Below are 26,497 nucleotides of genomic sequence, written 5' to 3' on the forward strand. Positions count from 1 at the left end.
CTCTCATAATATATGTCATTTTGATTCCCACTCTTGGGGGTAGTAATTTACATATTTTATTGTGTGAATAAGTATTGAATAATGTTATTTATTTAAAATAGAGTACTGATTACTTTCTATTTTTTATTATACTCTTACTGTATATTTGATTTATATTGTTAATGCTATTCAAACTAAGTGCTACAATGTATCTCTTTTTTTGTGTAACTTTTGGCACATGCCATTTGATGGCATCTGGTCTCATCTATTTTTTTATGTATCAGATATACCTGAGCATTTTATCCACTTTTTATTTAACACAGAGTTAGAAATAAGTGTGAGGTCAAGGGGTGTGTCCTCTATATTGGCCAGATGTGAGATGGAACAGCAATGTCATGCAGCCCCACCCCTCTAAAGGTCACATTACTTTGAGACCTCTGCTCTGCTCTTTTTGTGTCAGTTCATGCAATGCTCAAGAGATGCCAAGCCCAGTGACAGGGGTGACTGTGGGCACAGCTGTGCAAGGCCCCAAAGTTCTACGGGGCTCAGTAGGTCCACAAATAATACTACTGTTGACCTCTTTTTGCACTGATCCAATATCAGCAGGGCACAGGCAGGTACAAGGTCCATGTGGGGGAATCTGTAGCTTTATTGCAACTGTGATGGCCAGTCAATAAAGTTTTTTGTTTATTGTGGTACAACATATGTGATGTCATGTGTTGCCACACCACTCGAAAATAGCAGAGGAACCATGAGATGTATGTTTGGGGGCAGCAAGGGCATTGTGGGAGCTGTCTGTGTGCTGGTGGGACATTGTGGGAGCTGGCTGAAGATACACTATGGGAGCTGGTTCACCACTGGAGGTATAGTGTGGGAGTTCCCTGGAGGGACACTGTGCTGGTTGGAGGGACACTGTGGACACTGGCTGAAGGGACACTGTGGGAGCTGGCTGGAGAGACATTGTGGGGGCTGGCTGGAAAAACACTGTGTGGGATGGCTGGAGGGACACTTTGTGGCCCTGTAGAGACAGATGAGCAATTGTGGGTGCGGAAGGGACACACTGGGGGCTGGAGAGACACAGTTGGCTGGAGACACACTGTGGTGGCTAAAGAAAGACAAAAGTCATCTGGGAATGGAGAAACACTAGGGCCTGGAGATACACTGGGAGCTGGTGCTGGAGTGGCACTGTGAGGTTGGAAAAACACTGTGGGCTGGAGAGACAAATGGGGTCTGAATATGAAGAGACAGAAGGGATGTAGGACTGGATAGCCAAAAGGGAATTGGAGAAACACAAGAGAATGAGGCTGAAGAGACACAGTAGAATGGAGAGACACCGGGGGATGGAGAGACAAACGGGGATTGAGGGACACAAGGGGGATGAGGCTGAAGAGAAAGGGGGGAGTGACTGGAGAGTATCCACAACTGGCAGGATTAGACAAAAAAGGCTTAGGGATAGTTTTTTTAATTCTAAAGAAACATTACTGATACAAATGGTAATTAATTAGCAAATACAGTCTAATAATATAGAACCGTTTGATCAGGGAAGTTCACATTGTGCCCTGCACCAAAACATGTGTTACTATGTGGTTGAACCTCTGCTATATGTCGTTGACATTGGTTATATTCCTTTGCAAACAGTTGTCCTCCGGACCATATTATCTCCTACGTGAATAGTGAATACTAACTGAAGTCACCATCTGCTTAGGGAGGTACAATTTCTTCAGAGGTTCCCCATTTCAGAGAAATCACATATACTCAAGATAGACTCTAAAGCCTCTGCCCAGTACCTGCCCGGGACCCAGGGATGGGTGTACAGGGCCCCATGATTTCTGTTGCCTGGATAAGGCCTGTGTTCTGCCCCCAAGAGCAGAGCTGTGGGCCGGAAAAGCTGGAGCAACATCGCCGGGCCCCTACCCAATTTTTTCTATAGGGTCTGGCTGTCCCTTTCTGCCCCTAGCTTAATACAAGTACTACTGTATGTTAAAATACTTTAATTGTTACCTTTCCCCAGACTGAGCTGATAGTCATAAATGTTTCATTTATACAAGTTAAAACAGTATCTATGTCCTCGTCCTCATATTTATGATGATTTCCAAACATGATGGAGAAAATAATATTGCAAACAGCTTTGCTGAAACAGTGCCGTGGATCAAAGAATGATTCTGTAAGGTAAGCAAGAAATTACAAAGTGTTAGTCTTTAAACCTGAATTCCTTATTAATTATTAATGTAAGGAGAAACGAACATTAATCCTGCAATTTGACTTTATAATAGAGTAAAAACATTAAAAAATGTAGAAATGAAAATGTATCAAAGTAAAAGAGTTGCTTTTTAAAGAAACCCTGAATGATAACTGTGAAGAAAATGTCAACTTGCCAATCTTTTATTATAAATATATAAAACTCTATAAACTTATATAAAGCACTGTATTTAAATCTATTTATCAATGGAAATGTAAAAATCAGGTAATATAAACTTAAAATTAGTAGATATACTGCAGGGGTTTATGTAATGAGCCTTGGAGTAAAAGTGGAGAGAGATACAAAAGTATCAACCAATCAGCTCCTGTCATTTTTCAAACAGCCTGTAAAATAACAGTTAGGAGCTGATTGGTTGGTACTTTATCTCTATCCACTTTTATCTCTCCTCAAGGCTAAGTACATCTACCCTATAATTTTTTACTAAGGTTTGCCGAAGATAAGTGATGTGATCTCATGTCTTTTATTTGGTGGTTTGGAATTATTTATATGAGATAATTACAGGATTGTGGACTTTTTTTCTTATCCATAAAAGGTCTTAAATTCTCACTGCGGCATACTACGTCACAACCCTATACTTAGGGTTATGTATACTAAGTAACTTGTCTGGCCGAGATTGAAATACAGTACACTGGGCATCGCTGGGACAGTTTTTCCCAATCAAACACTCAAATTTACTAGGAATTGTGTTTGACTGAATCGTGTTTTCCGATGGTGTATGCATTCAAGTTTGATCATGTGGGAGTTCAGTAGTATACAGTATGACTAAAATGAATAGACCTGCCTGTGATCAGCGTGTACACACTGAACTGTGCCGTGGTTCTGCTGAACACGCAGCTGAGTAGGTGGTCTATTTAAAAAGTTCTATTTGGGCCCGTGTGTTTGCAAACACTCTTCTTGGCAAATGCCAGTGTTGTATTGCAGTCTATTGAAAGCACTTACGAGTTAGCTCAATAGTGTATTGACCTCTATTTGTGTGTTTTGCATATAGAACTGTGTTTCTCTACACTTGTGTTTGACTTTAGTAAATCTCCGTGTTTGAAAATCAGGGGAAACTTTCACAAGATTGCAATCTTAGCCACACGATTCTTAGTACATACTGTATACTGCTTATTGGACACATTTTGTAAAAATGCTTTTGAAAGTTTAATTTAACAAGAGATTAAATGAATTAATGGTTACAAAGAAATTGACATAACAGCATCAACAAGTACAGTATGATGTACAAGGGGAAGCACGTGGAGAACTCTGTGGGGTAGATTTAGTAAAGCTTCTAAAACAGAAAAGTGGTGATGTTGCCCATTGCACTCAATTAGATTATTTCTGTAATTTTCAAAAATGCAGTAGACAAATGTTAGCTAGAATCTGATTGTTTGCTATGGGCAATACCCCCACTTGTCTGCTTTAGAACCTCTTGTAAATCTACCCTTGTGAGAAGTTAACCCAAAAAATTGGTTTAAGGACTGAAGGCCTGATTCAGAGGTGCTTGCAAAAAGCAAGCGCTCACCCTGAATCAGGGCGGGTGCTGTTTTTTTTAGAAGCGGCCTCCTGGCCGCTCGCATAGCTGTGGGTGACCACCCACAGCTATAGCGAGCGGCCATGATGATGGTCGCGATGGTCAAGACCATTGTGACCATCGGGCTTGTGACGAGACCCTTGTGGTAGGGTCTCATGGCCGCAAGCCCCAGAGAGCTTCTGGCTCAAATAGAGCCGGAAGCTCTCTTACTGACATCACTGGTGATATCAGTGGGGCCACCCACAAAGGGCAGGCATTCGCTTGCAATGCGCTTGCAAGCGGGTCTGAAACAGGCCCTGATTTCTATGATTTTATTTAGCTGCATTAAGTCACTCTAGTCAGGTAAAGTGTTAAGTAGCAGAACCCCAAGTAGAACAGACAGGTAAAGACTATGCTATAATAAAATATTAATGTCACCATTATCTTAAACATCAGGGAAAATGCCATAAAACAAAATCAACCAAAACCAATGTAAAACTGGTTAATTAGAAATGGACTGTACTTAATGATTATAAGTGCCCAATTTCCATCGGCCCAGCACCATGATATCAGGATCTGCAAAACCTGCATCAGCCGACAAAGTGACAACGCCAATCCCAAATGAATGCATACCAAAATCCCCAGACATAAGCCTAATGTAATTGAAATAATGATTTATAGCATCAAAGAGATCATAGCATCCTGAGAAGCATGTGGACTAGGACAGCATGTGATTCCTGCACAGGAGTATTTAGAGATACTCATGAGTCAAAAATTAATGTCAAATTGTAAAAGGGAGAACCAGAATAACTCACTTTATTGAGGGCATGCTTTTAAATGGTGTGTTTGATTAGTTTAAAATATAACTTTTAATGTGTATCGATTTAAAATAAGAGGTCTAACATTGGTATAGATAAATTCAACAATGAACAATTATGAACATGGCAAAATATAGTCAAAAACAAAATAAAGAAAATAAGTGGTAAAGGTCAAAAAAACAACACTTAAAAAACTAAAGTCTGAGTAATCTAATATATACCACAAAGGGAATGGAGAAATAATGTGGAAATCGTTAAACATATCATACACAATGGTGAGCTTATTAATTCCAAAAGGGAAAAAGAAATTGTAAAAGAGTAGTGAGTACTTCTGGTTCTCCCCTATACAATTTGACATCCCCAGAAGAAGTCAGGAAAACACAACAGCCCCTACATACTGTACCTCTACTTAATTGGTCAGTCTTGGACCAACATATTTTACACAACACCAAACTCTAGCCATTGAGAACATTCATTAGGAGCAGAGGGCCTGATTCAGAGCCGGACGCTCTGACCAGAGCACTCGCTCTGAATCAGGGCCCTCCTACCTCATTTGGGAGCGGCCTCATGGACGCTCGCATAGCTGTGGGTTACCACCCACAGCTATAGCGAGCGTCCAAGATGATGGTCGCGATGGTCAAGACCATCGCGACCATCGGGCTTGCGACAAGACCCTGCGGTAGGGTCTCGCTGCTGCAAGCCCTGGAGTGATTTTGGCTCTATCAGAGCCAAAATCACTCCCACTGACATCACTACTGATGTCAGTGGGGCCGGACTCAGACGGTAGGCGTTCCCATGGGAACGCCTCCATCTGGCAGCCACGCCCCCGGCACGCCCACCAAAGGGGGCGTGCTGTCACTCACCATCGACAGCACGCCCCCTTTGGTGCGAGACCCCGAGCGACGGATTACCCATCGCTCGCCGGGTCTCGCGCATGCACACGATGGTGCTCCCTCCATCGTGCGCATGTGCAATTAGGCACCATCGACTCGCTTGCGAGCGTCCAGCGCTCGCGAGCGGGTCAGAATCAGACCCAGAGTTCAACCAGCTGTTAAACATGTAACATGAATTAAAAGGCCATGGCAAAAACTTACTGAACTAAACTACTGTAACTTCAAAACCAGAACCCTCAACATAGGGAACCACAACTAGAAGCTTGAGTACGAGGTGAATATCAATAGAACACATCTTGCTCTCCAGAAGAGGAATCACCCTAGATCAAACCTTCAAAGACTTCATATTTATAAATATCTTAGTTAAATCAGGTTGGACCTTCACTTGTGTAAATAGAAAATTACAGTTGGGGTTTCAGAGACTGATGCTCTATACCTACTCGCATCAAAGAATCCCCACATAAAAGATTGATAGACCTGCAATGCTCCAAGTTTATTAGACTAAATCCTCCATGCTGGCTTGATTACTTGCCAAACATAATAAGGGCAAGGCTCACCAAATTATTTTGCTCCAGATGAAAATGTCTTAAATCTACTCCAATGAAACCTGGAAAAGGCATTAGTAATATTGTTCTCAACCAATGGCACATGAAGGCCCCTAAAAACTACAATACACTGAAGGCAATGCAAAATGCTGTGCAAGCAAGCACACAACTGGAAATGATGTGGGCCTATTTTGAGTGAGAGGATACACCACATCCAGATTGTCACAACAAAATATGAGGCTTTGTTTGCACAATCAATCACCTCAGATCTGAAGGGTCAATGCAATGGGCAATAGTTTACAGAGAAGAAGGTTTCTTGTGAAAACATTAGAGAACCATTCCACAGGCCAATGCGCTGCACACCAGTAACCATCCACGTTACAAGCAAACACAGTGAATGCAGCAGCAAATGTTAATAGCTACAAGTGAGGGATGACGACTAAAAGAGCAATCACCAGAAGAAACCCCATTGAACTTATTTTGAAAAATAAGAAAGATCCATAAATCCCTCTTAAGTTCAGCTAAAAGCTGAATAAAATGGGTCGACTTGGCAAAGTCAGTCTTGATATATATATAGTGGACAGCGCTATCAGTTTTTTTTATAACTGCTCTATTGTAAGCTTTTCCAATGTAAGATATAAAAATCAGAGCGCCTGTGTATAATTATATGATTTCACGGATTGGGTTTTTTGTGAATCCAGACTGGGGTCTTGACGTGACAGGGACTCTATGGATTCTGTGGTAAAAGTTGCTGGGTGGATGTAACTCCTGCTTCATGTGTGGAACTGGGTACTGAAACTAGTACTGAGTGTTGTCAGAGACCCAGACCAGAGGCGCGGAATCTAAACCCACCGGCTGTGTTCACCAGAGACCCCTTAAAGGAGATATGGACTTTGCTGCATCTTACAGGCAGGTTGCGGCCCCCTGGCTAGGTCAATCAGCACTAGCACTGAAACTAAGAAAATGGACAGAAGCTGTGAGTCTGTGGTTATTGGCTGAGGCCGATGGTCTGTGGTTTTCAATAGGGACCGATAGTCTATGGTTATTGGGAGGGACCAATGGACTGTGGTTATCAGCTGAGACTGATGGTCTGTGGTTATTGGCAGGAAACCGATGGTCTGTGATTATTGGCAGAGACCGATAGTCTGTGGTTATCGGGAGGGACCAATGGTCTTTGGTTATCAGTAGGGAGCGATGGTCTGTGATTATAGGTAGGAATTGATGAGTTGTAGCTATGAGTAAGAACCAATTATACATGGTTATATGTAAGGACTGATGAGTTGTAGCTATTGGTGATCGGTAAGGACCAATGAGTGAAGGTTATTGACAAGGATGATGAGCTGTAGTTATTGGTAAGAACCAATGAGCTGTGGATATTGGTATGGACTGAAGAGCTTTGGTTAAAGACAAGGGTCGATGAGCTGTAGTTATTGGTAAGAACTGATGAGCTGTGGTTTTTGGTATGAACCGATGAGCTTTGGTTTTTGGTATAAACCGATGAGCTGTGGTTATCGGTATGGTCCGATGAGCTGCAGTTATTGGTAAGATCCGATGAGCTGTGGTTTTCAGTATGAACCGATAAGCTGTGATTATCGGTGAGGGCTGATGAGCTATGAGTTATTGGTAAGACCGATGGACTGTGGGCATCAGCTTGAACCCATGGAGCCAGAGGTGCAAGGTGAGAATAGCACAGGAATCACTCAGAGGAATAACACAGGAATCAGTCTGAGGAATAACACAGGAATGCTGTCTTCTCGCTCAGATAGGCTGTGAATACAGCTGCACTGGCAACTTAAGACTTCCTGACTGCTCCTTTCATTTGGAGGTCAGTTATGGATTGGCAGTGATCCGAGAAGCTGAACCTGGGGAAGATGGCGGCACCCTGTCTCCTGCACACATGAAGAATGTAGGACACCGGCCTTTTAGAGAAGGTCTTGCTTCCTCTGGCAATGCTGCACACTGACCTCCATGCTGAACCTTGGGCCTGGGAGAGGACTCAGGTCTGTTAAAAAGGCAGAGGCGAAGTGCAGAAAGTGGTGAGTAGCAGAGTCCCCATTTCATTTGAGCGTGGTTTGTGACATTAGGGAGTGTATTGGTGTAATATGCAATACCTTAAAAAATACATTTACTGAATGTTTATAGTCTTTAAGGACTAACTGCGGGGGCCAGACACTTAGCCAGAGTACCTGTACAATGCAGGGTTCTCCCAGGCACATATACTATGATGCCGGTATTGGGTGACATTGGGTGGGCACTAGAACTTTCTTTCCCTATCACTACCTATCTGGTCCTAGGCATTCTTTGTTATACTCCCTTCATCTAATTCTCTTCTGAGGTGAGCATGTGTCTGCCCACGGGTGTTTGCAGATGATGTCACCTCCATGTTTCTGGCTCCACTTATGTCGCTATCCAACAGGTTTCATGCCATAGAGCACTGTGTCAAGGACAGATTTCCTTTAAGAAGGTCTATTATTTATACTTGAAAAAAACTTTATCAAAAAGAGAAGTCATTTCCCAGAAGTTGCTTAAAAGAGCAGTAAGCTCATGGTGAATATAAAGAATTCCTTTGTTTTTTGTATAAAAAATGAATTTATTAATTTTGGTTAATTTTTTGGGTATTGCACACTTGATTTAAAAATGTTCTTTGTGTTAGTATAAAATCTACTGCATGTATCTATTTCCATGCCAATATACAAAAGCCTGTGAGTCAGATGGCAACTCCAAAAATATGAAGCCTCAAGAAAAATAAAAACTTAACACAATGTGGAAAATCAGTAAAATCAGTAAACAATCCTGTGACAGGTAAAATTGAATGTACCTAAAAGAATCCAGAAGCAAGGGAAGTATAGATATGCCCAGCTACATTCTTACCTGTAGCGCAGCGAATCGTGACATGCGTGGTGCGATTTGGACTCCCACAATTGGAGACATGCATTCTCATCTCCATAGGATTGGATGGAGACTCACTTCCATTATCGAGGATGCACCATAGCATATCATGGCACATTTGTGCCACGATCAGCCACAATGAACTTGAGCGCATCTGTAGATGAAAGGCCAGCTCAATATCCAACCTACTCACAAGGGCTCCAACACCCTGGGCCTTTTCCAAATCAAAATAAAAATTCAGCATCCACTCTCTGGGGATACCAGGACAACCATTTGGACATAGCATCCATATTAATGGGGGATAGTGCTTTGCTTAGTAGTAGTGCCCGCATGGTCCTTGCAGCCTGATGCATGCTAAGGGGCTGAAAACAATTAGAGGCTAGATGATCACCTCTTCAATTCAGACATTAGGGTACTGAGCATGGAATGAAAAAATCTGTCTTTTAAGACAGCAAAAGTTGTAAAGCGAACAGGGTCACCAGACCTATGCATCCCCAGCTGACTTGGAAATAAAGCCGACAGCTGTATGTTGTCCAGCCACACCTACATACAAAATCAATGATCACTAATCCATTCTGTTACTGTGAAATTCTTCATCATAAGCAAAGACAAGTATCAAATAACAGTAATACACTAATCAGAAAGCTTGTTGAAAAAGCATGAGACAAAAACATAAATGCCACTAAACCAATAGAATATAATCTATAGATCTCTAAAATAATCCCCTTATCCACTTGGCCACTTTCATCTCCTTACTCACCTTTTCTATGAAAGTGAAAACATCATAAAACCTGCCTTTACTGATTTTTCATATGCACTCAGGGATACAAACTGCTCATTCACCCCTGTGTTATCACAGTGAACAACACCCAAAGCAGTACTGATACCAGCCAAAGCACTCCTATTATTACCACTGTGTGACAAATGAGCATGACTGTCCTACCACTGAAACCTTCTCTGGGGTGCTGGAATTTGTGGCCAAAGCATCACCAACCAACGTTTCATTGTCTAACTCTGAAAAACACAGGAACATAGAGACTTGGATTTACACAGAACCTAACCTGACAGATGAAAGAGGGTCTGGAAACACCACAGGCCCAAATGACACCACAGGCACCAGAACTACAACAGCAGCAACACTTAATGATGTGGTAGCACTTGTGTCAAGGGCTGAGGTTGAGAAACCCCAGTGAGACCTGAAGTCTGCAACAACTGGCCAGTCAATGGTGGCAATTGAGCCTGATGCTGCAGCAAGGATGCAGCAGGGAAGAAAATGCTGGAATAGTAGATTAAGCAGCAACTGAATTCACAGCATCTGATAATAAAGTCAATGAAAAAGGAGCCACCAAACCTGCCAGTGAGGCCAGAATAACTGTAACTGCTGATGCATCAATAACTCATAGTGCAATAACAGCGCTATGTGATAACAAAAGAGTCCCAGCCCACAACAGTTTAGATACTGTAGCTTCCACCAAAATAACACAACACACTTGTTGATATACTGTCTTGTGCAAAGCAGCACACCATAAGCAAAGAAATTGGCGCCAAGTCACCTAAATCTCCACGCTGACCAACCTCAGAAGCACAGTATGGGCCAGAGATGCCAGCCCCATTCAACAACTGATTCAACAGCTGCATGCATTATCAACCCAGCACCAAGAATTGCAGTGTGACTAAGAGCTGCCTCCTGGCCTAAGCAGTCCTACAGTACATGCACCTGACTATAACTCTTTCTCTGTAAGATATGAAAGTAGGGTTACCAAGGAAACCCTAAGAATATGGGGTTCAACAGATATCAAGGAAAAGGCACCTTTCAATGGATGCCAAAGCCCTGCCCACGCATTAATCTGTAAACAACTGTGGCCTGATGGCAGACAATGCAGCAAAGTAAGCTGCCCCATTCCTAACATTGTGATCCATGCCATGCAAAGCATAGCCTGGGAGGACCTCCTGCAAGAATCTTTCCTGGCTTAGAAAGCAGAGGGTCCATGAACACTATGTGAAGAGCAGCCATCCACTTGCGACCAACCCAGACAGGCCTAGTCCAGTTGCCTGACAAGGATCTCAGCTGAGACCACTCTGGAGCCATAGCCAAAACATCTACAGGATCATATAGGTGGTCCTTGCAAGTTACTGCAGACATTATAGCTGATTGGTTGGGCCAGCTGCAATATCAATGAAGCAAGCTGTAGGAGAGATCCTGAGGTGAGAATGGGTTATGATGCAAGCAGGGATGTAAAAGAAACAGAATAGCAAATCAGAAAGAAGAGATAGAAGCTTATTGACAAAAGCTCAGAGAAATGAAAACGTTAATGGAAAATGGAGAATAAATATATAAAGTGAGGAAATTAATTGCAATCAAGAGCAATGAAGCAATTAAGAACAAAGTCAATAAGGACAAGATGGCAAGCATTTCCCTGAAATTCTTCAGATGAAAGAAGCCTAAGCCTTAAAGAGGCAGACTTATAAACTAACCCTTATTCCAAGTATACCATAAGCTAAAGAAAACAGATGACAGAACAAACAGTTAAGCTCCCAGCTTTGTGGTATAAAAATATCAAGCTTATAGCAGCCTTCTGTTTATCATTTATTATCACTTAATATATAATTACTAGTTTATTGGAACCGGCATACGCTGGGTCATCTCAGTCTCAGCCACCTTCCTGCCTCCTCCTGCTCTGCAATATATCCTCTATTCTGCTTTGATCCCTCTGTCCCATCCCCCCCTGCTCCCATACTTACCTTATTCTTCCTCTTCAAGGTCTTTCTCATCTCCCTTCCATGTGCATTGAAGAGATTGGACAGACCGTCTGCTAATATTATATAGGTTGTCTCAGCACCATTCTCACTCATTTTGTTTGTATCTATATAAATATGCTTTTATATTTGAAATGCCTACTAAATACTTCCAGCCAACCATACTGCCTACAAAATTTCACTAAACATTTTATTTACCAATTTTTCTCCTAATTGTGTGCTTTTTGTACTAACCTTGAGTCTTCTTCAGATCTGCAACCAGACAACATATCTCCTTTTGAATACAATCTTCAATGATCCTTTTCCCAAAGCCAAAATCACGCAAAACAGACAGAGAAAACCGACGGAGCTTCCTCCATCTCTTCATGTTGTTGGTAAAAATCAAGCCTGTAAATAGCAAAATAAGTCTGATTATTTACACTGTATTGTCTAAGCTGGGAGATCTTTACATGGTAGGGTTTAAATTTAACTTCCTAGTAAACTCCAACAGACTGTGCATTCAGAACTTCACAGTGCTGTCTCCAGACAAAATGTTTAAATATGGCCCATATTAATCAACAAATGATATTCTTGTTATCACTTATTACTAATCTTAAATGGTGCTCCAACCATACAGCTCCTAACTGTCATTTTTCAAGCACATAACAGTTAGGAGATGATTGGTTGTAGCACAATTTAAGAGTAGTAATGAGTGATAACAAGAATATCACTTGTTGATAAATCTGAGTCAAGACCTCACATTAGAGAAAACATTGATCATATCAATTGTGTTCCTTAAAAGTCATCATCAGAGTTATTTACAATGGGGCAGAAAGGCTGAAGATTATATCATGGTTTTGTTGTACAGTACATCTAGCATTGAGATCTCTGTAGAACCACATAGTATTCTTTTGGATGACATGCTGATTTGGGCAGGTTGGGATATGCCATATACAAGAATCTTAAGCTCTGTTACTGCTGTGTTTGGCTAGATTGCAGCCTTATGGAATAAAATAAGGCACCTACTCATTGGTGGTCTGCACATAGAGAAATGTATAGCAAGTATCATCTCACTGAGAATTTTATTTTATTTATTCATATTTTATATTGTGTAAGATGTTTTGAATTTTAAACTTTATACTTTGGTAGGCTTCAAAACTCATTTTATTCTCTGACATACAAGTGAGACTTTACTTCACATTATTCCCCATAAACTAGTGCACTGAAAATACCAGGGTTCGCAAACTAGTGGTACTGCAAGTTTAAAAGTTCACCTAGAACAGGGGTACATTTTCCAGTGCCAGAGAACAAAATTCTAATCCCTATTAACATTTTGGACTAATTTGGGAAGTTTCTCAATTCCCCAGGCTGCAGGATAAAATCACTCCACATTTATGTACTGTACTATATGGTTTCCACTCTAAGGGCACCAGTCATTCGTTTTCTCTACAAGAGCTGTGTTGGGGCAACCACAGTGGAGTAGTGTTTTATAAATTTATGGTAGCATTTGCAAAGACCCAGAAAGTGTTGAATGTACTGTACTCTAAAAAGGGCTTCTTGGGTGGCTGATATGTGCACAAATCTAGTTTGCAATGCAAATGATTCAACCATGTCAAAACCTCAAAAATTTGCTCCTCTGATGGGTCTTCAAATCCTTGTGTCATCCAGACACCTGACTACACATTTTTACAAATAGTTTTGAAAAAGTAATTCACAATTTTTTAAAACACTGTTGGGACATTTGGCCAATGGGCATTACTAAATATTCATAATGGCCTGGGTGTTGCATGTGGTCTTCCATTTTTCTCTTGGTCTGATTGATTCTAAATACAGTAAGTCTAATTTTGTAAATATTTTAATCTTGTCAAAAAGTTGTGAAATCAATGGCAGAGGGTAGCGATCTTTAATAGTGATTGAGCATTTCAGCTTCAATAACCAATGCTGGCCTAAGCCTACAGTTTTTAATGAATAAAAAACCCCATCACTCCTGGAGAATGTGTACCTCAAATAAATCCTCATTTCAGGTTTTGTTATGGTTCGAATCTCATGTACCCTCTTGGAGAAACTTTCCTGGCCTAAGGTCAGAAGGACAATCCTACTCTCAGATAGTGGGGAGTTTAATCTGCAGCTTGTTAACTAAAGACATCAGAAAATTATATGAAGAGGGAATAGGTGACTCATGAACAGGTGGAGACAACTGGTTGGTCCTACACATGGAAACTACTGGTTGTAAACACCTCATATGATACTGATCACACCCAAGAAATAATTTGATGCTTACAGTATGCCAGTCCAAAATGGGAGAATGTAACCATTGTAGACCAAGGATGAGTGGATTAATAGAGTTGGGTACGACCAAGAAGGTAATTGCCTCCATATGAAGAATTCCTACTTGCAGAATTAATGGCATAGTCTGGTTTGAAAAAGTCCACCAGTGTCGATGAAACATGTTGCTGTCCCTGTCTATACTTCTGACCTACCACTAATAGTACCAGCAACACTCCAGCATTTTTATAACGATTTCTTGTTTTGGAAGAGATGCTGAACTAGGTGGTGCAGCAAGCATAACACATGTGCACCTTGTGCCTGCTTGTATCTACTTCCTGATGATAAAGAGCACTGTGGGTCAGCAAGCTAGCACCTGCAGTGAACTTCCCTGCATTTGGCAGCAGTTGACTCATGGCTGGCATATACCACTGATGGTGTGCTTAAGCTGCCCACCCTCCAGTGTATACACAGAAAGAGTGTTTAATACAGCCAGGAGCCTTGATGATTACCATTTTTATCTTTAAGTTGATTGGTAACTTGGTTTAACCAAACCACCAAAATGTTTTATTTTGTGGGAGCCCAAACAAGCCAAGCACTTCAGCCGCAAAAGTGGCAGTCCCTGTCACTGAAGTGCTTGGTTTGTTAAACTGTGCATGTTCTTTGTAATATAAAACATAAGGATGGGTGGGTACAAGAACAATTCCATCATGCAATTCCATTCATTGTGGCTTTTGATCACCATGCTGTATAGGTATAGATCTGCCCTTTCTCATCTAGCCTTAATATGCAATACCATGCAATATGCTTTGTGTGAGTGAGCCACCAGGTCCTGTGCAACTCTGTGTTGCCTGTCTTTGTTTTGCTGAAAATTCATCTACTGTAAGTTGCAGTGTGATGTGACTAGGACACTGTGCTGATTAATTAGATATGTGACACTTGTTTATCTGTGTGCGACTGATACAGAGTATGATAATTGGTATGGAAAAAAGCTGCTGCTTTTGAATCATTGCAGTTCGTATGCTGATTGAGAGACTTAGTCATACACAGATATTCAAGTGTTGCATATCAAAGTAATCAGCACAATCTCCAGGTGCATCCTAGTCACATTGCAATTTAAATGCATTTTTTGGCAAGAAAAGATGCATAAAAGACACCCAGTGCTAGCAGAGTCTCATGAGACCAGGCATGCCAAGATGGGCTGTTTGGCATGACTGCTGCAAATATGAATGATGACCCATCTGTATAAAGAATACTAGCTTCTTACTCCATCTCCATTCACCTTGTACTTGCCTCAGGCTCAGTATTGAGCTTGGTAGCCATTTTGGAACTGGGCATAACACCTCCCTTGTGGGACAGGAAGACTGGAGTATGTGCTCTTTCAACAGGATTTGCAGGTGAAACTAAAAAAGGAGATGTGTCATGTTCCATTTGAGCTGACAACTTGCTTGCATGTAGTTCTTTGCATCTCTTAAAATCTATTGAAATATAGACATTATATTGTACTTAAACCTAGGATCAAGCAGAGTTGCCAAAATGTAGTGATTCAAATGCAAACCTGGCAAAGCAAATAAAGAACATAATCTGCAGCCAGCATCTCCTGCATGGACCTGTCATTTTTCAAGAAATTCTGAAAAACCAAGTTTATTGTGTACACAAAACATGGTATGTGTTAAAATTCTCCCAGCTGTAATGCTCGTACAATGTTAGTTCTGTTATCGAAAATGACAAATCCTAAGGAGACACAAAGAAAAAAAAGAGGAAAAGGATTGTCTCTTTATTTGACACACTATAGGATTTGTTAAGTAACATATAACCTTTATTTCATTCATTAAAATTTGTACTGTACCAGTGATATGTTAAAATCAATAATTCATATTAAAGACAGCATGAAATAATAAAATTAGCCAAATTGTGAAATAAACAGATTTTAATTAATGGTCTCATCTCACACTCAATTTTATATGCTAGGATATTGTAGGTATAAATTGCCTTATATGGAATGAAGGTGTTTCTTCTTGTTGATGAATGCACTTTCAAACCATTAAAGGGGATGCATCAATTAATTGATAATTGTGGCAATTAATTCTGTGTTGTCTTTAATATGAATATATATATATATATATATATATATATATATATATATATATATTAGGGGTGTGCACCGGCCACTTTTCGTGTTTTGTGTTTTGGTTTTGGATCTGGATCTTTCTTCGTGTTTTGGATCTGGATTGGTTTTGCCAAAACCACCCTTCCGTGTTTTGGGTTCTGGGTTTTGTGTTTTGGATCTGTATTTTTTTTAAAAAAAGCATAAAAACAGCTAAAATCACAGAATTTGTAGGTTTTTCTGCTCCTATGCTATTATTAACCTCAATAACCTTAATTTCCACTCATTTCCAGTCTATTCTGAATACCTCACACCTCACAATAGTGTTTTTATGTCCAAAAGGTTGCACCGAGGTAGCTGGATGACTATGCTAAGCGACACGAGTGGGCGGCACAAACACGTGACCCATCTAGGCGTGAAACTGCAGTGGCAGACAGGATGGCATTGAAAAACTAGGCCCCAAACTGTACATAATGCAAAGAAAAAAAAGAAGTGCAAGATGGAATTGTCCTTGGGCCCTCCTACCCACCCTTATGTTGTATAAACAGGACATGCACACTTTAACAAACCAATCATTTCAGCGCCAGGGTCTGCCACACAACTGTGGCTGAAATGATTGGTTCGTTTGGGCCCCCACAAAACAAGCTGGCAATTTATCTGTCCCTGCACAAACTGGCTCTACGGAGGCAAGATGTCATCCTCATCCTCCTCATCCACCGATTCCTCACCCTCTTCAGTGTTGTGTACATCCTCATCCTCACAGAGTATTAATTCGTCCCTGCTGGAACCACAGGTCCCTCTGTACGTTCTGGAGGCTGGTCTCCCTGGAGGAGTTGATAATTCATTTTATGAACATCATCTTCTTCACATTTTGTGGAAGCAACCTCCTACGCCTTTCGCTGACAAGGTTCCCGGCTGCACTAAACACTCTTTCGGAGTACACACTGGAGGGGGGGCAACTCAGGTAAAATAGTGCCAGTTTGTACAGGGACCTCCAAATTGCTTCTTTTTCCTGCCAGTACAGGTACGGACTGTCTGACATGCCTACTTGGATGCTGTCACCGATGTAATCCTTTAACAGACAGACGCACGCTTGTCGCTGCTGCTTTGAGGATTCAAGTGCGGCTACAGCCCACACAATTCACAAAGACAGAAAAAAAAAAAGAATATTTTTATTGTTTGTGGAGCACACTTTGAGGGTTACACCACCCTTTAACAGACAGACGCACGCTTGTCGCTGCTGCTTTGAGGATGCAAGTGCGGCTACATCGCACACAAGTCACAAACACATTAAAAAAATAGTTTTTTATTTTTTGGAGCACTTTGAGAGTTACACCACCCTTTAACAGACAGACGCACGCTTGTCGCTGCTGCTTTAAGGATGCAGGTGCGGCTACAGCCCACACATTTCACAAAGACCGAAAAAAAAAGAACAATATTTTAATTGTTTGTGTAGAACACTTTGAGGGTGTCACCACCCTTTAACAGACAGACGCACGCTTGTCGCTGCTGCTTTAAGGATGCAGGTGCGGCTACAGCCCACACAATTCACATAGACAGAAAAAAGAAGAAGAATATTTTTATTGTTTGTGTAGCACACTTTGAGGGTGTCACCACCCTTTAACAGACAGACGCACGCTTGTCGCTGCTGCTTTGAGGATGCAGGTGGAATCTAGACGGGATTTGGAACCGAGGACACACTACCTCCATCAATTGTCTAAATCCCACTGCACTAATGTCGGATACCGGACGCACGTCTAACACCAACATAGCAGTCAAGGCCTCAGTTATACGTTTTGCTTCAGGATGACTGCTGTCGTACTTCATCCTCATCGCTAGGGACTGTTGGAGGGTCAATTGTTTAGTAAAAGTAGTGATGTTCCTACTTCCTCTCTGGGATGATGAACAACTCCCAGCAGCAGCAACAGCACTAGGAGGAAGTGGTTCTTGATCTTTCCCTATTTTATTTTTATCGGAGAAAGTTTGGTCCTCCATTTATGTTAAATTGATATATATACGTGCGGCTAAAGCGCACACAAACACAGAAAATATTTTTTTATTTTTGCTGGAGAGTAGTGCACTTTGTGGGTTACACCACCCTTTAAGAAATGAGCCAGCCGGCTCTTTACTTATGGGACACAGGCGCACGCTTGGCGCTGCTTCTTTGTTGATGCACGTGCAGCCACAATGCACACAAGTCACAAACACAGAAAATATATATTTTTTTGGTTTGGAGTGTACTTTGGGGGTTACAGAACCCTTTAACGGTCAAGCCAGCCGGCCCTTTACTTATGACACAGGCGCACGCTTGGCACTACTTTGTTGATGCACGTGCGGCTACTGCGCACACAATTCACAAACACAGAAAATAATTTTTTTTTTAGTTTGGACTGGAGTGTACTTTCAGGGGTTACAGCACCCATTAACGGTCTAGCCAGCCGGCCCTTTACTTATGACACAGGCGCACGCTTGGCACTACTTTGTTGATGCACGTGCGGCTACTGCGCACACAATTCACAAACACAGAAAATAATTTTTTTTTTGGTTTGGACTGGAGTGTACTTTGGGGGTTACAGCACCCTTTAACGGTCAAGCCAGCCGGCCCTTTACTTATGACACAGGCGCACGCTTGGCACTACTTTGTTGATGCACGTGCGGCTACTGCGCACACAATTCACAAACACAGAAAATAATTTTTTTTTTGGTTTGGACTGGAGTGTACTTTCGGGGGTTACAGCACCCTTAACGGTCAAGCCAGCCGGCCCTTTACTTATGACACAGGCGCACGCTTGGCACTACTTTGTTGAAGCACGTGCGGCTACTGCGCACACAATTCACAAACACAGAAAATAATTTTTTTTTTGGTTTGGACTGGAGTGTACTTTGGGGGTTACAGCACCCTTTAACGGTCAAGCCAGCCGGCCCTTTACTTATGACACAGGCGCACGCTTGGCACTACTTTGTTGATGCACGTGCGGCTACTGCGCACACAATTCACAAACACAGAAAATAATTTTTTTTTTGGTTTGGACTGGAGTGTACTTTCGGGGGTTACAGCACCCTTAACGGTCAAGCCAGCCGGCCCTTTACTTATGACACAGGCGCACGCTTGGCACTACTTTGTTGAAGCACGTGCGGCTACTGCGCACACAATTCACAAACACAGAAAATATATTATTTTTTTAGCACTTGGGGGGAGCACCCCTGATGGACAGAGCACCCCCTGGACAACACTACAGCACCCCTTTAGGACTGGGACACTGCACAGGACTTTGGAGTGGACACAGCCCCTATGGAGAACTGACTGCACAACACAGTCCAGCCAGCCCCTATGGACTTTGAAGTAGTGGACACAGCCCCTATTAACAACAGCAGCACAGCACAACACAGCCAGCCCCTATGGACTTTGAAGTAGTGGACAACAGCAGCACTACACTACACTACACTACACAGCCCTAACTCCCACCCTCCCTCTTCACTGTCCACAGCCGAGTGAGAAAATGGCGCCGACGCGGGTACCTTATATAGGATCCAAAACCCGCGAGACTCGGAAGGCGGGATGATGACGTTTTGCCTCGATTTCAGATCCGAGTCAGGCGGGAAAAGTCGAGCCTGATTCGGATCGGACTCGGATCGGGGGGGCTCGGGGGGGTTCGGATTTCAGAAATCCGAACCCGCTCACCCCTAATATATATATATATATATATATATATATATATATATAGTATAGTTCATGAACTTACAAAACTAAGTAACTAAATCACAGTCTTAGTAAATGGAAGTGGAATATTCCTTCATGAAAGTAGTTGGACCATGGTAAAAGGTATTCAGATGATGAAAGATTAATTACCTTCATTTTTGTAGAAAAGGTTCCAGACCGGCATGTCCCCTCGATTTAAGTAATCATCTCCATTGTCTAAATAGATTTCTTTTACTAACTTGTATCCGGCGACCATCACGACCGGGCGGGACCCCATATAGATGGTAAATATGTCACCATATTTCTCACTGAGCTGAATGAGAAAATTAATGAACAGGCAGTTATTATATATACCTATTATTTGATATTGCTACTAAATGTAATTTAGTAGCAATCAAACACTGTCAAATAGTCTACAGGACTTACATGGATTCCATATTAAAGAAGGACCCCAACATCAAAGAAAATCCTCCTTCCTCCATCTAGTAAAAGTCACGTCTCTGCATTCGTCACATGTAGAGATATTCATATTGCTGTGTATTTTTGCTTTATTCTCCAGGCATCACAGCTTGTAAAATATTTATAGTGACTGCAAATGAGCCAGGGTGTTAAGCTACTACAAGTTTTTTAATCAGCAGCGTTATAAGTTATGGCGGCCCGTGGAACATGTCGCCCATAGCTACTTACGGCTCTGCTAATCAGGCTTTTTAAAGGGGAATATATTGTTAGAATACTACTACTCATGTGAACAGAAAAGCCATGCACATCCCTGCATTAATTATAGTGATGCCTGCACAAATTATGGGTAGATTGCTTATGAGACATTTTCTTTGAAACACAACGAGGCCAAAGTAGAGATGCACATGTCCGTTTTACAGATAGATTTTTTTCTTATTTAGCACTGTGCTTCCTCTAAAGATGAATGCATGCACCTAAAGCTGGGCAAACACTATACAATATATTTGCCAATCTTGCGATCCGTAAAGCATCGCAATTACCATTGTCAGAGCTGGCCCTAGCCCATTTGGTGCCCCAGGCAAAAATTTTACTGGTGCCCCCTAACAACTTCCCAAAACAGGTGGCCCTCCTTATGGCCACGGGCCTAGTGCCCGCCTGCTTTATTCAATAGTGACCTGGGCCTAGTTCCCAGGTCACATACACCTTATAGGGCAATAACTCCCTCTAGGGCCTAATGCCCCCAATTTAGCCCAGGCTTTGTGCCTGCCTATATGCCCATGTGCCTAGTACCTGACAACCCCGGTGGTCTAGGGAGGGGGTATATGGTAGGCCTCATGGGGGGCCTACCTGTTCCATTGGAAGAGGCTGTGGGGGGGATCTTCGTTAGATCTTTTACTTTCCACCCCCGCAGTCCTCTCCGGTCCTCAGCCGCATTTTTCGGCCGCTGGCCTGTCCTGGCCAGCGGCGCCGCCTCTTCTTGCTTCTTCCAGCCGGCGCCATCTGTCATCCTTCTTGATCATGGCGTCTTCTGGCCTCTTCCGCGGCCACCGGAACTCTTGCCGCGATGTCGCTCTCTTCGGGAGGTCTTCACTCCTCCCTCTCCGCTGCTGTACTGCCTTTTCCCACTCAGCAGTGTCTATCAGACACCGCGAGTGGGTGGGGCTATGATGCAGCAATTGGCTCGTCGCATCTGCCTCCTATTGGCTGCTGGCCCGCGACCTGGGTTTGGCTTGTGTCCACAGCCAAACACTCGCTGTTGCCGACACTGTACCAAGGCTACCGGGTGGCGAGCTACAGTAAGCCCACACCCAGAGCCAAGTCCTGGCCGCCGCGCCCAACGATTGACCGATGCTGGGAACACATACTCCATCCCAGCGCCGGCTACCCACCGCCTATGCTTCCCCAGGGCTGGGAGCAGAAAGATCATCCCAGCACCGGACGCTGATGTGTCCCACAGGGGAAACATCTCCTCCTGCTGTGCCGATGCTGGGATCAGCCACTTGATCCCAGCACGGCTTTCCACATGGCAGCAGCAGGGCAGGGGGAGGGGCATGCAGCGCCAGTGGGGGGGGGGACTGAGGCAGAGCCCTGGAATGCCCCTAGGCATTCCAGTCGCCCCTAGGCATTTGCTTATTATGCCTATGCCTAAGGCCGGCTCTGACCATTGTATAGTGTGTACCCCCAATTCACACCATTTCATTGTTTGATGAACTGTGTGTTAGCATCTTCCCACTAATGTGCTACACATCAGATGGGATGATGCAATGTAGGATGCAGTTTGCTATCATTATCACTTTAATGATATATTGTTCAGTCATACAGCAGATCATGCAGTGTGTACAATATATTGTTACATTGTATCAGCCCGTTGCAAGATCGCTGAATCGTTCAGGTATGTACCCAGCTAAAGGGTGATTATGAGTTGTAAACATCTCAGTCACATCTCTACTTGTGGCTAAATGGGTGCATCTGAATTGCAACAGGGTGTCTGCATATAGAATAAGATAACTGACTGTCAAGATCATGTAGATGGAAATGTGGACTGTGCAGTGTTGTAAGTATGGAGAGATTAGTCTGATTTAAGATGCATCTCTTGCACCAAGGGTGAAGCTGATAATTATAAATCCAAGGATATGGGTAGGGGCAATGTGGCTGTAAACATGTGCACTTCTCAACATACAGTGGAATAACCACATTCTGTTCTGTGCACGCAATAATTGTTACCGATTTGGGTGCAACTGTGCATCACCCCCAACATATTCAAACAGTAAAATACACTCATTCTAACGGGATGTAGTTACCAACCCAGCGGTCAGGATGCCACGCTTGTACCAGTGCCGGAATATCGACTGCAGTTGGAATCCCGGCTCCATAATCCTGACCGCCGGAATCCTGACTTTAAGGGGTAAATTTACTAAAGTGAGAGTTTTTAGAAGTGAGTTTTAAAAGTGATGTTGCCCATAGCAACCAATCAGATTCTAGCTATTATCTTCTAGAAGGTGCTAGTTAAATGTTATGTAGAATCTGATTGGTTGCTATGGGCAACATCACTTTTAAAACTCTCTTCTAAAAACTCTCACTTTAATAAATTTACCCCTAAGTATTAGGGTTAGGGGAGGGTTAGCTTTAGGTTAGGATTTAGTGTTAGGCACTTGAGGGAGGGTTAGGGTTAGGCTGCGAGGGGGAGGGTTAGGGATCCCGTACCCAACCCATTCTAACAAGCCCTAAAGATCCTCCAGAATCTGAGGTAAACACCTGAGAGTTTCAGAGTTACAGTAACTGCAGAGTTCATTACATCACTGTAATGGAGAACATTACAATAATAATGATTATGCTGCAACAAACCATGCCCCTGGCCCCCACCTCCAATGCGTTGTGTAAATAAAATGAACTCAGTACTCCTTGTCTCTGGACAATCAAAAGGATTCGATGTTAATTTTTTGAGGACAGAAGTTTCCACATGTGTTCAAATCAGGATCAATCTACTAGTTATGACTGGGAGGGGGCAGAAGATCTCCTTTAGGTGAATTTTAAATAGATTTAATTATTTAACATCTGTGCAATATCTTCTCCTCGTTGCAATAGATTGACACTAACATTAGAAGGGCAATGTTAACATAAGCATTTATTGAAAAAATACTATGATATATTTTGCATCCATTTATTCACTATTAAATAAGAAAATATAATAATATGCTCTCCGTTCAAGTTTTAAACACTGGGGAGTAAATATAATTGTTGCGAGATGCAGGCATCGGTGAGTTCCCAGCAAGTTTGCCAGATGTTTTAAAGGGGCAATCAATTAAAATGTAAAAACAGGTATTTATGCATTGTAAATGATTGCCTCTGCAAGACTTCAAGCAGACTCTCTGGGAATTCGCCGATGCCAACATCTCACATGCAGTTATGTTTATCCCTGGGTTTATTTATGGAATGCAAAAATGCTTCATATTTTTTATACACTTGTATCTCCTAATGCACTGTGGGCCTGATTCAGAGCCGGACGCTATTTGCGGACGGTCGTTCTGAAAAAGGGGCCAGATATTTAAATTGAGCGTTCGCTCTTTGCAGTCTGTGGATGCCTCTATGTCTGAACGAGCGTCCGAAAAATGCGCTCACTATTTTGTAAAGACGCCTTTTTGCCGTTCGCATCATACGTCATCTCCTGTATTTATTAGATTAATCGGGAACATCGAAAGGCATCTGAACTGCTCGCAGTGCTTGTGGTAGGATTTACTTCCCGCAATCACTGCGAGCAGTTCAGGCTAAAAGACAACCAAGTGACGTGGTAGATGACGCTGCTTTGTTAATTATGCACACCCATTAAACGCCGTTTTGACCGTTTGGCATGCCTGCGTTCGGATCTCCACTCCCCCATTTTCAAGCACTTTCCCCTGTTACCACACACAAATGGTACACTCTGTCAATCAAATTAGCAGCCCCTCGCTGTTTTACGAGCGCATGATTTCCGACCGCAATGACTGGTTTGCGCATGCGCATTACGACCCATACGCATGCGCAGTTGTGCGAACATCGCTCAGAGCGAACGAGCGTCCACTTACGAGCGGCTCTGAATCAGGCTCTGTATACATACATATGAATGTACATAAAATTACCTTATCCTACTGCCAGTCTAGGAAGTTCTACTGTACCTTTGCATTAGCATGTGCTTAAGATTAAGAATTGGAAAGTCACGTGCTAGAGCTGTGTACCCCAAATTAAATCAATCAACTTTATCAAGGTATAGTTTTTTAATCAATTATGTCACTTTCATTAATTACCTAATTCTAATATTTTAATTAGGTTGATTTCCAGTATTATTGTTCACGTGTCCTTATCCAAATCATTTTAGTAATCTAAGTTTACTGTCTTCTCAAATGAGCAGAAATACAACCTATTTGGTCACTGAAAAAGCTCCAAGAGCCAAAATGAAGAACACATCTACTTTGACCAAATAATGACAGTTATATTTATTTTAATATCTGGTTTGATTATCTCCACAGTTTGATTTTGCTCCAAGTAAACATTTACACATACATGGTAATTCCTACAGCCTATCATAATGTACCGAACATTCCTTTCCCAATATTGTACCTTCCCAAATGTACTTACATCTTCACATATACTGTACTAGTAGATACAGTCGCAAGACCCTGCCCTTAACTACAAACACACAAAGTGGGGACATCATATTTGGAACAGGGAATTTCTAGTATTTTCCTGCATATCATAGGTAACCTCAGATATGTCTTATATATCTTTATACATGGAAGTCTATCAAATTAATAACATAGGCCACATTGTCTGTTCCACCAGCAGCATTGCTGATGTCTCCTTACAACATACTCTTCCCATATGAACTGTTACAGTTTCAACATACTCTGCTATTAAATATATTTTTTAAAAGCTTCAGGTAGTTAAAAAAAAAAACACTTTGAATGGACTTACTTTCATTATAGATTTCATGGTATCTCCTATTCCTATGTCTAGGAAGTTCCCCAGCAGGGGAAGAGGTGTTGGTCCAGGGGGAAGGTTCTCACAGCTCCAAAATCTCTTCAAACATAAATAGAAGATGAGGAAAAAAATATATAACATCATTACTAGTGTGACATCTTGTAGTAAATCCATTCTGTTCTAGTTCCCACTGTCTTGAGTTCACTGTGGATCTGATGGTCTGCCAATACACTGAGAACATTTAGTCAGCTTAATCTGTGTATGATAGAGGATGATTCATGAAGACTTAGAAACACTGTAGGAGGAGCATAACAAAACATTCTACAATGATTAAGTCACAGAGTACTGCAATCATGTGATGGCTGGGTATTATTTTTTTTTTCTTTAGAGCAGGATTCATGTATTTACATAGTGTGCTACAGTGGTACAAAGAGATTTATTTTTTGCAAGAAATAGAAAATAAAATTGTACTATTCAGAAACTAACAAGTCCTCTCTTGCATATCTAATCTACAGACAATATAAACCCCAGCTTTACTAAGCAGTGGCTTTGGATCCCACTACAATCCCACCCAATTAATTGACCTGTCTATGATGGGTGTGCATGCAGCCATTACATAGATCCCTGCACATATCCTCATATTGCATGTCCCTCTTCTTTAGTGTTTGTGAAAAATCAGGGGGACCCCATGCTGCCCCATCCTGATTTTTTCACCACCAGCCTAGGCTTAGAGTCCCAAAACAGTTTATTAATTTGCAATGTGCAAGTGGGTGGTCCCCTAGGGGTGGGAACATGAGGCTTGAAGGCCAGGGTACACTAGATGTTTTCAGTTCATGTTATGTGGGTTTGTTCTCAAGAATGTACATTATTAGATATGTATGATATACTGTATGTACTTAGCCACAAGTCAGAGGATTAGATTGGGTTCTTTTGTCAAATTAGCTGGGTGGATTCCTCATGGCTTTACTAGGTGCACCATGTCCATTTTGTGCAATGGGGTTGTCGATGGGTCGGGAATATGAAGCTCAATGACCATAGTACACTGGGCTTTATCCGGTTCATATGTTTTGTGGTTTTTTCCATAGATTGTACTACAGTATATATGTATTTAGACATAATTTAGAAGTTTAGTTGGGGTACTTAAGCTACATACATACTGAGGTTTGATATTTTTTACTATCTGCTATGGTAAGCCTCAAATCTTACTGTAGATAAACTTAGCAACTTATACAGTACATATGTAAGTGGGCCCAAATATATATGTACGTATATACGTTATACTGTGCGTGTACTGTATATTATATATAATTGTACCTGCATCCACTTACTGTATACATTACTATATACAGTATGCCTTACTGTATCTCACTTTATGATGTGTTAACAGTAGTTATAGTATAA

At 41.9% G+C, this 26,497-nt stretch overlaps 1 protein-coding gene across 1 annotated transcript in view; it reads right to left on the reverse strand.

The window, feature by feature from the left end:
- LOC148518800 (cytochrome P450 2G1-like) overlaps nucleotides 1-25,340 on the reverse strand; it is a 54,630-nt gene extending 29,290 nt beyond the window's left edge. The window contains exons 1-4 of the mRNA XM_088477111.1: nucleotides 25,091-25,340; nucleotides 19,835-19,997; nucleotides 11,868-12,020; nucleotides 1,981-2,141 (exon numbers count right to left, since the gene is read on the reverse strand). Of these exons, the coding sequence (XP_088333237.1) occupies nucleotides 1,981-2,141; nucleotides 11,868-12,020; nucleotides 19,835-19,997; nucleotides 25,091-25,270 (657 nt within the window). The 5' untranslated portion in view covers nucleotides 25,271-25,340. The remainder of the gene's footprint in view (nucleotides 1-1,980; nucleotides 2,142-11,867; nucleotides 12,021-19,834; nucleotides 19,998-25,090) is intronic.
- Between the last annotated feature and the right edge of the window lie 1,157 nt (nucleotides 25,341-26,497).

The sequence above is a fragment of the Taudactylus pleione genome, unplaced genomic scaffold (assembly GCF_031769625.1).
Source record: "Taudactylus pleione unplaced genomic scaffold, aTauple2 ptg000199l, whole genome shotgun sequence".
Lineage (NCBI taxonomy): Eukaryota > Metazoa > Chordata > Amphibia > Anura > Myobatrachidae > Taudactylus > Taudactylus pleione.